The 13,434-nt window shown below is 36.4% G+C and overlaps 1 protein-coding gene across 1 annotated transcript; it reads left to right on the forward strand.

Moving 5' to 3' along the window:
- The first annotated feature begins 846 nt into the window (after positions 1-846).
- LOC122743755 (olfactory receptor 6-like) lies at positions 847-1,803 on the forward strand. The gene has a single exon (XM_043988888.1). The coding sequence runs from the start codon at positions 847-849 to the stop codon at positions 1,801-1,803; it is 957 nt and encodes a 318-aa protein (XP_043844823.1).
- The last annotated feature ends 11,631 nt before the right edge of the window (positions 1,804-13,434 follow it).

The following is a 13,434-nucleotide window of genomic DNA, read 5'->3' on the forward strand; positions in this document are numbered from 1 at the left end:
ATCACATTAAGAGTCAGATATGGAGGTTTTAAATTAACTGTAAAAATGAAGCTATCTGGCTCAAGGCCTAGAAGAATCCCTTTAATAGGCAAGTTCCTTGATTAAATTAGAAAAAGAGCTTGATATAAGACCTTATTACTATTCCTTTACTTTCTGTAACTACATTAACTAATCTGAACAGAAGGGAAACGAAATCCATGCCACCTTCCCACATATGCATAAAGTGAAAGAGTCCTAATAGATGACATTTAACATCTTTTCCACTTCTAAATCTATGATTTTATAATCCCATACATCCAAAGTGTGCCTTCTTTCTATTGAACTCTGATTCCTTTAAGTAATAATAATTATTATTATCAAGTGAATAGTGAGTGGTTTGCTCTTCTCCCAGATTGCTCACTTTTTTCTCTGTCTCTAGAACAAAGGCAGTAAAAATTTCTGACCTATTATCTATACCTGTGTCCCTCTCTACATGTGGATACTTATTTGAGTGACAGGACCTCCTGAGAATAAGGGAATGACCAAGATGTACTATTGGTGACACAGATCAACTCTTTCACTCCTGAATCCTATGTCATGACCTCAGTAATGAATTTCATAATTCCTGACCTTGGATCTGGGACAGAACTGATTATGGAGTCTACTCTGCTCTCTAGTTCCTCTGAGGGGCAACCTGAGAGTTGTGCAGAAGTGTTCATGATACTCAACCCAAATGATGACCAATAAAAGGTTTTAGATTAATGAGAGGATAGGTTCTATCTGGAAGCTAAATAGTATTCATCTAAATAGCTAACCCCTTTTTCCTCTACATTCTATGTTGCATTTCCATTGTAGGTTCCCGTGACCATGTGGGAAGAAAACATCACTAATGTCACTGAGTTCATACTTGTGGGCTTCCCTACTTCCTACTGGCTTCAGATCCTGCTCTTCATCCTATTCCTTGGAACCTACCTGTTAGTACTGGTGGAGAATTTGGTTATCATTCTCACAGTCTGGGCCAATGGTTCCCTCCACAAGCCCATGTACTATTTTCTAGGGAGCATGTCCTTTCTGGAGATATGGTACATTTCTGTCACTGTCCCGAAGATGCTGGCTGGCTTTCTCCTTCACCCCAATACCATCTCTTTCTTGGGCTGCATGACTCAACTCTACTTCTTCCTTTCACTTGCCTGCACAGAGTGTGTGCTTCTGGCTGCCATGGCATATGACCGCTATGTGGCAATTTGCCAACCACTCCACTACCCAGTTATCATGACCATAGAACTCTGTATCAAGCTGACTGCCACTTCCTGGGTATGTGGCTTCTCTATTGCTATAATCAAAGTGTATTTCATTTCATGTGTCACCTTCTGTGGCAACAATGTGTTAAACCACTTTTTTTGTGATGTTTCACCCATCCTCAAACTAGCCTGCAAGAACTTTTCTATAGCTGAGATGGTAGACTTTATCTTAGCCATTGTTATTCTAGTATTTCCTTTCTTAGCCACTGTTCTTTCCTATGGCTTCATTATCTCCACTGTCCTGCACATCCCCTCAGCCTCTGGAAGACAAAAAGCCTTCTCTACCTGTGGTTCCCACCTCACAGTTGTGATAATCTTTTATATGGCTGTAATTTTTATGTATGTTCGGCCCCGGGCTATTGCCTCATTTAACTCCAACAAATTGATCTCAGCCACATATGTAGTATTTACACCTATGTTGAATCCCATCATTTATTGCTTAAGGAATCAGGAAGTCAAAGGTGCCATCAGAAAGACCTTGAGCAGTAGTTGGACCATATTCCTGAAAGATTCCTCTTTCTAAACTCCTATTTATGAATCAAGTATGGTCCTGATAACCAAACTCAGTTAAGATAAAGTAGACAAAGGGATCCATTGAACAATTGATCTTTTGAACATTGAAATAAAGAATGTGAATAAGGTCTGAATGAGATTTATACCAGAGATGCAAAAAGTATTCAGTATTAAATGTCAATTAGCATAATTACCATTAAATACCATAATATCAATATAAAATTTTAGAATCATTTGAAACATATGATTATATAAATAGATGCAAAAAAGCTTCCAGAAAGGTATCATGGTCATTCACAAATAAAAACTCCAACATAATTAACTAACTAACTAAATGAATAAATGAATGAATGGATATAAAAATGAATGAATGAATAAAAGAAAACGTGTCAGAAAAGGTCTTGTTTAAAAAAAGGTGACAAAAATAAATTTCACAAACCAAGTACTATAATTATTGCTATGAAGAATCACTGGAAAGCATCTGAATAAATACAAGGATACAGTAATGGTGCTTAACAGAAATAAAAAATCTTAGATAAATGAAAAATAGACATTGTTCATGTATAGGTCACATCAATATGACAAATATGGGGAAATTACATAAATTAATTTACATATTTACTATTAATTTAATCAAATATCCAATTGCTTACCAGAACACCTAGTTATAATAATGATATCAATTTATAATCAACAAAAATTGTAGAATATCAAGGGAAATGATTTTTTAAAAAAAGAGGAATGGGGGGGGCAGGGCAGCTGGGTGGCAAAGTAGATAAAGCACCAGCCCTGGATTCAGAAGGACCTGAGTTCAAATCTAGCCTCAGACACTTGACACTTATTAGCTGTGTGACCCTGGGAAAGTCACTTAACCCTCATTGCCCTGCAAAAAAAAAAAAGAAGAGGAATGAAGGGGCTATAGAATTTCTACATCTCAAATAATACAATAGAGTAATATTCATGAAAATAATTGGCTGTCATTAAATAATAGAAAAGGAAGTCAGTAGAACTGACTGTATTAGTCAGGACACAAAAGCAATTGTTATTGTTGCTGAGTCATTTCAGTCATGTCCAATTGTCCCTGACCCCATGTGGGATTTTCTTGTCAAAGATACTGGAATGCTTTGCCCTTTCCTTCTTTAGTTTATTTTACAGGAGTAAACTAAAGCAAACATGGTTAAGTGACTTGCCCAGGATTACAGAACTAGTACATGTCTGAGGCCAGATTTGAACTCAGGTGCTCCTAACTCTAGGGCCTCCTGACTTTATCACTGAACCACCTAGCAATAAGACTAGCTAAATCCAAGTACACAAACTTTGGTCATCAGAAGATAGAGAAGGGTGAAAGGTTCCCTATTTAATAAGAACTACTGATAAAAAAATTAAAAATTTTTTAAAAACCCTTTATTTTGGCAAAAAATAAAGGTGCTTAGACCAGCTATTTATACCACATTATACAATATCACACAAATATAAAACCATCTAAATTTTTTTTTAAATGAAAGGACCTTTCACAACTCTGGATAGCGGAATTAAGATTAGTGATTTTTGCTCCAAATTTTCTGGTGACCACAAAGGCATAGTAATCAAGTTGCTTAATTCTTTGACCATCCCAATGGGGATTTTCTTTTGCTTAAAAGGCCTGCATTGGCAGAGCCAAGATGGTGGAGGAAAGGCAGTGACTTCCCTGAGCTCTACCCAAGACCCCTCCAAATACCTTCAAATAATGTCATGAGATTATTCCTGGAGCAGCACAACCCACAAAAGGACAGAGTGAAATCATTTTCCAGTCAAAGACAACTTGGAAGGTCAGTAGGAAAGGTCTGTTGTACTGGGGAGAGAGTGGAGTGCAGCCCAGCACAGGACTACCTACCACAGATCCAACCCCAGCATAGATCCAACCCCAGAGAACCAGGCTTTGGGAGTCTCTAAATCAGCTGCAGCAGCAGCTGCTTCTGGAATCCAGTGCACAGATGATGAGGGGGTCAAATGGTTGGCCAGGGGAAGATTACAGGGGTCTCTTTGCTGGTGCTGAGGCAGGACCCTGTTGTTTTGTCCATGTTCATATCTGGGTCACAGTCTTGGGTGACAGTCCCAGGCAGGGAAGGAGCACAAGCCTACAAGAGCTTGCAGCCACAGTGGAGCAGGACTCTGTTTCAGGTTCCAGAGCAGAGAATCAGATTGCAGATCAGAGCACATGCCAGAAGAATGTTGAACATACCTCTCCTTAAATCATGCCACATTGGAAGAACTAAGGACTTACACATTACTAGAAGTATCTCAGAGAACAGCTGCTGAAACTCCCTGAAGCTGGGGACAGTGAGTCCTCCACCCTGGAAACAGTGTCCCACTTTAACAAAGAATTAAAAGTCAAGAAATAGTCTGGGAAAATGAGCAAAAAGAAAAATGCTGACCCTAGAAAATCTCTATGGTGACAAGGAAAATCAAAATATACCCACAGAAGAAGATAACAAAGTCAAAGCTCCTACATGCAAAGCATCCAAGAAAAATATGAATTGGTCTCAGGCTATAGAAGCACTCAAGGAATACTTTGAAAATAAAGTGAGGTAGAGGAAAAAAAAGGAAAGAGAAATGAGAGTGATGCAAGAAAATCATGAAAAAAAAATCAGCAGTTTGAAAAGTCAAATTGGCCAAATGGAAAAGGAGGTACAAAAGTTCTCTGAAGAAAACAATTCCTTAAAAATTAGGATTGAGCATATGGAAGCTAATGACTTCATGAGGAATAAAGAAACAATAAAGTAAAACCAAAAGAATGAAAAATAGAAGGCAATGTGAAATATCTCATTGGGAAAACAACTGACCTGGAAAATAGATCCAGGAGACATAATTTGAAAATTATTGGACTACCTGAAAGCCATGAACAAAAAAAAAAGTCTAGACATCATCTTCCAAGAAATTGCCAGGAAAAATCACCCTGATGTTTTAGAAGCAGAAGGTAAAATAGAAATTGAAAGAGTTGTGAACTGATCCAACCATTCTGGAAAGCAATTTGGAACTATGGCCAAAGGGCTATAAAACCGTGCATACTCTTTAACCTAATAATACCACTACTAGGTTGGTATCCACAAAGAGATTTTTTAAAAGCTGAATTCGAAATTGAGGAGATGCCTATCAATTGGGGAATGGCTCAACAAATTGTGGGATGAGATTATGACTGAACATGATTGTACTGTAAGAAATGATGAGCAAGATGTTATCAGAAAAACCTGGGAAGATTTACATGAGCTGAGGCAAAGTGAAATGTACTGTATACAAAACAACAGCAATATTGTTAAATGATCTGCTGTGAATGACTTAGTTATTTTCAGCAATACAATTATCCAAGACAACTCTGAAGGACTTATAAAAAATGCCATCCATCTCCAGAGAAAGAACTGATGGTGTCTGAATACAGAATGAAGCATACTTTTTAAAAAAATTCCTTTTTCTTTTCTTTCACAACCTGACTAATGTGGAAATGTTTTGCATTACTACACAAGTATAACTTATACTGAATTGCTTGAGTTCTTAAGGGGAGTTGGGGAGGGAGGGAGGAAGAGAATTTGGAACACAAAGTTTTAAAATTTTATTTTAAAATTTGTTTTTACATGAAATTTAGGAAAAAATAAAATTCTAAATAAATGGGGGGGAGGGGCTTGTATTAACTTTTATCTCCAGGCCATGCAGCCAGTATGTGATAAGCATTCAGGTCCTGTGCTTGCTTTGGTTCTTAGGAGATCTCTTCCTTCACATAGAGTTTTCTCATGTGGTCTTGGATGTACTGAGATGGCCTCCAGCCAAAAGAGTAGAAGTCTTTAATACTGTGTATCTTGCCTTTAGTAATGAGATGCTTTCTTCTGGTTGCTAATAGACTAATTTGAATACTAATACTATTACACAGAAATGAATAGTTGATTTTTACAGAGGCCTTGCTTTTAGAACCAACTTGAGCTTGCAAAAGAATTGTTTTCAGTTAATGAGATAAATGAGAGAATATTTGTAAAACTCTTAGAACAATGCCTGACATATAAAAATCATCGAATACTTATTCCATTCAGCCAACAAGGATTAAGATGTTCAAAAAACAGACAAATTTGATTATATTGCATCAAGAACTTTTTGTGAATTAAGGAAATTTAGAAAAGAAACTGTTCTGTGTGGGTAAACATTTGTATCCAATATCTCTAAAGGGAAAGTCTTGTATCCAAGATATATAGAGAATTACTACACATGTATATGTGTATATATATTTATGCCTAAATGTCAGAGAGAACATTATTGTAGTCAATTTCCAATAAGTAACAAATGTCTATGGGTTATTTTCAAAAGAATAAATTCAAACCAACAACAGACATAATGTTCCAAAACATAAAGCACATTAAAACAATTCTGAAGTTTCACCTGATGTTCATTGAGTTGGTAGAGATGAAAAAAACAAAGTCAATTTTAAATAAAAGAGTATGGGAAGGCAAGCATATGAATATACTGCCAGTAAAGCTGTGACTTATTCCTAAGATCTTCAAAAATTAATTTGAAATATTAAAAATTTTCTAAACTTTTATATACTTTGTCTCAGAGAGTCTATTGAGTTTATGTACTGTTTATAAATAAAAGTAATAAAATTCATGAGTGTGTGTGTGTGTGTGTGTGTGTGTATTCTTTTTTTTTTTTGCGGGGCAATGGGGTTTATGTGACCTGCCCAGGGTCACACAGCTAGTAAGTTTCAAGTGTCTAAGGCCAGATTTGAACTAAGGTCCTCCTGAATCCAGAGCCAGTACTTTATCCACTGCACCACCTAGCTGCCCCCTATGTGTGTATATTCTTAACAAAACTTTTTTTAAGGTAGCAAAAATATTAGAAGCAAAATGGACAACCTTGCACTACGGAATTATTGAGTGAACTACAATTTGTTAATGTAATGAACTAATCTTGTATCTTAAGAAACAATGACTATGGAGAATTCAAAGAAACATGAGATAACTTGAATGAACTGATTCATAGCAAAGTAAGCAGAACCAGAGCAATATGTATATGTATTTATACACATATATGTGTATATACATGCACATACATATCCTTACATTATGGACCACATGGATTTGATAGAGCTGCCTTGTTGTCCAAATGGATTTTATGAAACCCTTGATTAGTGGGAGTGATGTGCCCTTTGAAAGTACTTTGGAACTTCAGGCTGAACCCAGATAGCTAGCAGATAGGTGCCTATCTACTGACTTCTTTCCTCAAGAGAGTAAATAGATCTTATTTTTCTCCTTATCAAATATCTAGACATCCTTGTCCTTGATAGATTCTTCCTGTTTCCACATAATCTAATCATAGATTTAATTTAATTTGATTTAATTTAATCCAATCATGCTTTAATTTGAACTATTGAACTGATTTGTATTGTTTAACTGATTTACATTATATGCATTACTGTTATAGTATTTGCTTTAGGTTGATTCATATCATGTTAATGAAGCTGACATTACCCTGTAACCAGAGAAAGAAAAAAAAAAGGTTTATATATTGTCACAAAAAAGGGGAACTGGGGTGGCTAGGTGGCATAATGGATAAAATGCCGGCCCTGGAATCAGGAGGACCTGAGTTCAAATCTGACCTCAGACACTTGACACTTACTAGTTGTGTGACTCTGGGCAAGTCACTTAATCCCAATTGCCTAAAAAAAATTGCATCAGTACTCATTAGGGAAATTAGTCTATAATTTTCTTTCTCTGTCTTGGCTTGCTTGGTTTAGATATAAACACCACATTTGTGTCATAAAAGGAATTTGGTAGAACTCCTTCTTTACCTATTTTTCCAAATAATTTTTATTGTATTGGAATTAATTGTTCTTTAAATGTTTGGTAGAATTCACTTGTAAACCCATCTGGCCTTGGAGATTTTTTCTTAGGTAAATCATTAATAGCTTGTTTAATTTCTTTTTCTAAAATGCGGATATTCATGTCTTTTATTTCCTCTTCTGTTAATCTAGGCAATTTATATTTTTGCAAATATTCATTTATTTCATGTAGATTGTCAAATTTATTGGCATACAGTTGGACAAAATAGCTCCTATTTGTTGATTTCTACATCATTAGTGGTGAATTCATACCTTTCATTTTTGATACTGGTAATTTGGTTTTCTTCTTTTTTTAAAATCAAATTAACCAAAGGGTTATCTATTTTATTGATTTTTTCATAAAGCCAGCATAGTTTTATTTATTAATTCTATAGTTTTCTTACTTACAATTTTATTAATCTCTCCTTTGGTTTTCAGAATTTCTAATTTAGTATTTAATTGGGGATTTAAAATTTTTTTTTCTAGCTTTTTTAGTTGCATGCCCAATTCATTGATCTCCTCTTTCTCTATTTTATTCATGTAAGCATCTAGAGACATAAATGTTTGTCTAAGAACTGCTTTGGCGGCAGCCATAAGTTTTTGTATGTTGTGTGATTATTGTCATTCTCTTGGATGAAGTTATCTATTATTTCTATGATTTGTTGTTTGACCCACTCATTCTTTAGCATGAGATTTTAAAATTAATTTTCAGTCTATCTTTCCATGACTTTATTACATATAATTTTTATTGCATCATGAGCTGAAAAGAATGCATTTAGTATTTCTGCCTTTCTACATTTGACTGAGAAGTATTTGTGCTGCAATACAGGGTCAATTTTTGTGTACATGCCATGTACCACTGAGAAAAAGGTATATTTCTTTCTATCCCCATTGAGTTTTCTCCAGAAGTCTGTCATATCTAACTTTTCTAAAATTCTATTCACCTTCTTTACTTCTTTATTATTTATTTTGTGGTTAGATTTATCTAGTTCTGAGAGGGGAAGGTTCAGATCCTCCACCAGTATAGTTTTTCTATTTCCTCTTATAATTCACTTAACTTCTGCTCTAAGAATTTGTATGTTATAGCACTTGGTGCATATATATTTAATATTGATATTACTTCATTGTCTATGGTACCTTTTAGCAAGTTGTAGTTTCTTTCCTTATCTCTTTAATTAGATCTATTTTTGTTTCTGCTTTGTCTGAGATAAGGATTGCTACCCCTGTTTCTGCCCTCCCAGAATATCATATTACAAGCCCTCTGATCCTTTAATGTTGACGCCGCCAGGTCCTGTGCAATCCTGACTATGGCTCCACAATATTTAAATTGTTTCTTTCTGGCTCCCTGCTGTATTTTCTCCTTCACCTGATAATTATGGAATTTGGCTACAATATTCCTTAGAGTTTTCCTTTTGGAGTTTCTTTCTGGAGGTGATCAGTGGATTCTTTCAATCACTATTCTATCCTCTGGATCTAGGACATCAGGGCAGTTCTCCTTGAAAATTTCCTGGAATATGGTGTCTAGACTTTATTTTTATCATGACTTTCAGGTAGTCCAGTGATTCTTTTTGTTTGTTTGTTTTTGCTTTTGCTTTTTTGCAGGGCAATGAGGGTTAAGTGACTTGCCCAGGATCACACATCTAGTAAGTGTTAAGTGTTTGAGGCTGGATTTGGACTCAGTTCCTCCTGAATCCAGAATCAGAACTTTATCTACTATGCCACCTAGCTGTCCCCTCAATAATTGTTACATTATCTCCCCTGGATCTATTTTCCAGGTCAGTTGTCTTTTTGATGAGGTATTTCACATTTTGTTCTATCTTTTTTTTCAATCTTTTTATTCTGTTTGACTTATTCCTGGGGTCTCATGGAGTCATTAGCTTCCATCTGTCCAATTCTAATTTTTATGACATTATTTTCTTCAGGAAGCTTTTGCACCTCCTTTTCCATTTGGTCAATTTTACTTTTAAAGGAATTTATTTCTTCAGTTGATTTTTTCCCATTTGGCCAATTATATTTTTTAAGGAATTGATTTCTTCAGTCAATTTTTGTGCTTCCTTTTCCAAGCTGTTGACTCTTTTTTCATATTTTTCTTGCATAACTCTCATTTCTCTCATTTCTTTTCCCATTTTTTTCTACCTCTCTTATTTGATTTTTTTAATCCTTTTTAGCTCTTCCAAGGAGGTTTTTTGGTCTTTGATCCAGTTTATCTTCCCCCTTGAGTTTTTTTTTGGGGGGGGGGTGGGGGCAATGAGGATTAAGTGACTTGCCCAAGGTCACACAACTAGTAAGTGTCAAGTTTCTGAGACCAGATTTGAACTCAGGTCCTCCTGAATCCAGGGCCAGTACTTTATGCACTGTGCCACCTAGCTGCACCCCACCTTGAGTTTTCACATGTAGGTATTTTGACAGTACTATACTCATCTGAGTTTGTGTTTTGGTCTTCCATGTTACCACAGAAGCTCTCTATGGTAAGGGTTCTTTCTGTTTCTTACTCATATTTTAGCATATTTTTTTTTTTAATTGGGCTCTGTTCCTGGGGCATGGAAGCCACTGTTGCAAGCTTCTTGTGTTGGGGGATAGGGACCTGATCACTAGCTTTCTGCTCTGTGACTTCTGGGGTTTGTGGATTCTTCAAAGCTCTGGATCTGCTCCCTGTCCTGGGATGCCTTGGCCTAGTCATGCCTGTCCTGTGGGTGGTTCTCTAGATGGCAGATTATCCTCTCAGGTGGGGCTGGGTTGGGGGGGGGAGGTGTCTCACAATTGGCCTGCTGAGTCAGGACCAAGGGGCCTCAAGTGCTGATCTATGCTATGGTCAAACTCCTGCTGACTTTCCCAGACACCCTCCATGCTGCACTGAGCTGTGCTGCTATGCTCCCCTTTCACCCAAATTAGACAAACCTTTCCTGAAGTCTTCTAAACTATCTCCAGTTGGAAGATTGTGTCTCTCTGTCTTTTTGTAGATTCTGTAGCTCCAGAATACATTTAGAAGCTTGATTTAATATTGCTTCTGAAGGAAACTTGGGAGAGCTTGGGCAACTTCTTGGCTTCTTCCTGCCATCTTGGCTTTGTTCCATTTTAAACAAAAGCAATTAAGGAATTTTGGAGGAAAAGATGAGCTTAGAAAGAAATGAGTTAGTGGGTTCCATTCTCAAGAGGAGGGGGAATAAGGAATGCCAGGGGTCACAGATGTGCCCTTTGATGCAAAAATCAGAAATAATCTTTGGTAATAAGAAGTTAACATTTCAAGGATTGATTAGGATAATTCAGAGTCCTATAACTAGATTTAGGGGAGAGCTGAAGACAATAAGACCATAAATAGCCTATGTTCATAGACATATAACTTGCAGATCCATAAACCACCATCACCAAATAGTTCAGGATCTTCTTCAATGATGTTATGAGCTTAATTGGCTTTAGTTACTAATTTTTCAGCTAGGTTGACTATGGTCACTGCAAAGGATTGTTGGTGTGTTTGCCAATGCAGGTAGTCTTCATAAGTTGTTCTGATTATTTGTAAAATTAAACAAATCAAGGTATCAATTTTTGTGCAGTGAATTAGATTTAATTGAGGGAGGGCTCTGCAAAATCACCAGCTTCACTCTCTTCTCCAGAGCTATCTAGGTCCAGTGGCATGATGTACATCAAGATGACTGGAGATGGCCCTAGATGCAGTGGGAGACCTTGGCGTTTTCAAGCTAAGGTCCTTCACAGATCTTAGCAATAAAGAAATAAACAAGCAACAAATAAATAAATGGATGATTGCATGAATAAATAAATAAATGAATAAACAAACAAATGGATGAATAAATAAATTCAGAAAGAAAAGAAAGGAAGGATGGAAGGGAAGAAGGGTGGAAGGGAGCAATGTAGGGAAGGAGTGTAGCAGGAAGGAAGAGAGAATAGAAGGAAAGGAGAAAGGAAGATATACATTTTGGAGAGATTGGCTCTTATCTTGATACCAATCATCTTGAATGCTGTCTCCCACCATGGGGGAGATGATTTGCAACAGACTGAATCTTAGGACAGCCAGTCTTCTGAAAGTGGGTGAATACCTCAAACATGTCTCCCCCATATATGCAACTTGAACTCAGGAATAGAATGATCCCCTGCCTTGACCAACAGGTAGTACTAGGGACTGAAACATCTCCCATTTCTAAACATGTTTTCTCCACATACATGTATGCATTTCTTGGGATTTAACAATCATAACTTTTGTTACCACGAAGAGCATGGTAATCTATGATTCTTTGCACCCACTCAGAACCCCTTTGAAAATGAATTGTTCTTTTTAGAGCAGTGGTCTCCAAAGTTGGGGCTAAAGAGTAATCGATGGCTAAGTTTTGGATTATCAACCAATCAGATAATGGGATGATGGGTCACATCCTACCCTTAGTCTTACTCCCTTTAAGCCTCAATCCTCCCCTTCTCTGCTGTGCAAGTTCTCATATTCCCCCTTATAATTCAGATGTAGGACTAGTTAGAACCTAATTACCATCTCAGTATCCACAGTAGCACCTGCACTGATTCCACTAGGGAAATCCATTCCCTCAGCCATCTTGGACTACTCTATGAAGAATTATTAGAAAGTTGGGTGGGGAGCGGGGACAGAAGAGAAGAGAAAGGTTGGATGGTACATGATATCCAGCACTGGAAGAAATACTCATGCCAATCAGATTATAGATATTTGGAAGACCTTGCTGACTTTGCCTTCTTGAGATATAATGTACAGTAGTGGGATCACTATGTTGATGAATAATCACACATTAGTGACTTTTTCTCGTGTGGATTCATCCCCAGATCACCTAATGGCTAGACAGGTACCCCTCAGGCATCAGGCTTGAAAATCTAAGTCAGTTATCAGTGAATAAAAATTCACTGATTACATTTTGTGTGTGTTTCATAGAATAAGTCGACATGAATTGCTTGTCATTATATTGCAGATCTTATTATATTCTTTCCTATCAACACACACTCATCATAAACTTCCCTATTTTGTCAAAGGCACTACTATCCTTCCAGTTCAGAATCAATCTCAGTGGCATCTTTGACTTTTTACTTACTCATCCTAAGTATCTAATCAGCTGCCAAATCTTGTCATTTCTACTTCCACAACATCTCTTCCATTCGTCCTCTTCTCTCCACTCACACAAACTACTATTCTAGTTCAGTCTCTTGGTACTTCTCACATGGACTATTCCGATAGCCTCAGAACTTATTTCCCTGCCTCCAGTTTCTTTCCAACTCCAATCCATCTTCAACACAGTTGCTAAAGTGAATTCTGTAAAACACAGGTCTGACCATGTCACTCCCTACTCACTAAACTCTTGTGATTCCCCTTGAATCTAGAGTCAAATATTATTTTATATTTATTTCATCCTTTATTTTTTAATGGTGTACATAATATACATAATTACTAGCACAGTAGTACATGGATATATCTTATGAATAAGTAAACATATACATATTGGGGTGGGTGCTTAAATTTTTAAACTTATAGAATGCCTTATCAAAAAAGTTTATGGATGAACACTTAGTGGTGATGTGAAATGAGCAGAACTAAAAGCACATTTATACAGTGCCAGCAATATTGTTCAAGGAACAATTGTAAATGACATGGTTATTTTAAGTATTATAAATACTCAAATCAACTACAAAGGAACTATTAAGAAATATGCTATCTCCCCCAGATAAAGAATTCATAGATAGAAGTATGTATAATATGGCTTTACACATAAACTCAAGTTTATATTCACACATAGAGATCTGTATATATATATATATATATATATATATATATATGAT

This window comes from Dromiciops gliroides, chromosome 2 (assembly GCF_019393635.1).
Source record: "Dromiciops gliroides isolate mDroGli1 chromosome 2, mDroGli1.pri, whole genome shotgun sequence".
Taxonomy (NCBI): domain Eukaryota; kingdom Metazoa; phylum Chordata; class Mammalia; order Microbiotheria; family Microbiotheriidae; genus Dromiciops; species Dromiciops gliroides.

Excerpts from the sequence above, each read along its gene's own strand:
- LOC122743755 (XM_043988888.1), top strand. The coding sequence starts at position 847 with ATGTGGGAAGAAAACATCACTAATGTCACTGAGTTCATACTTGTGGGC.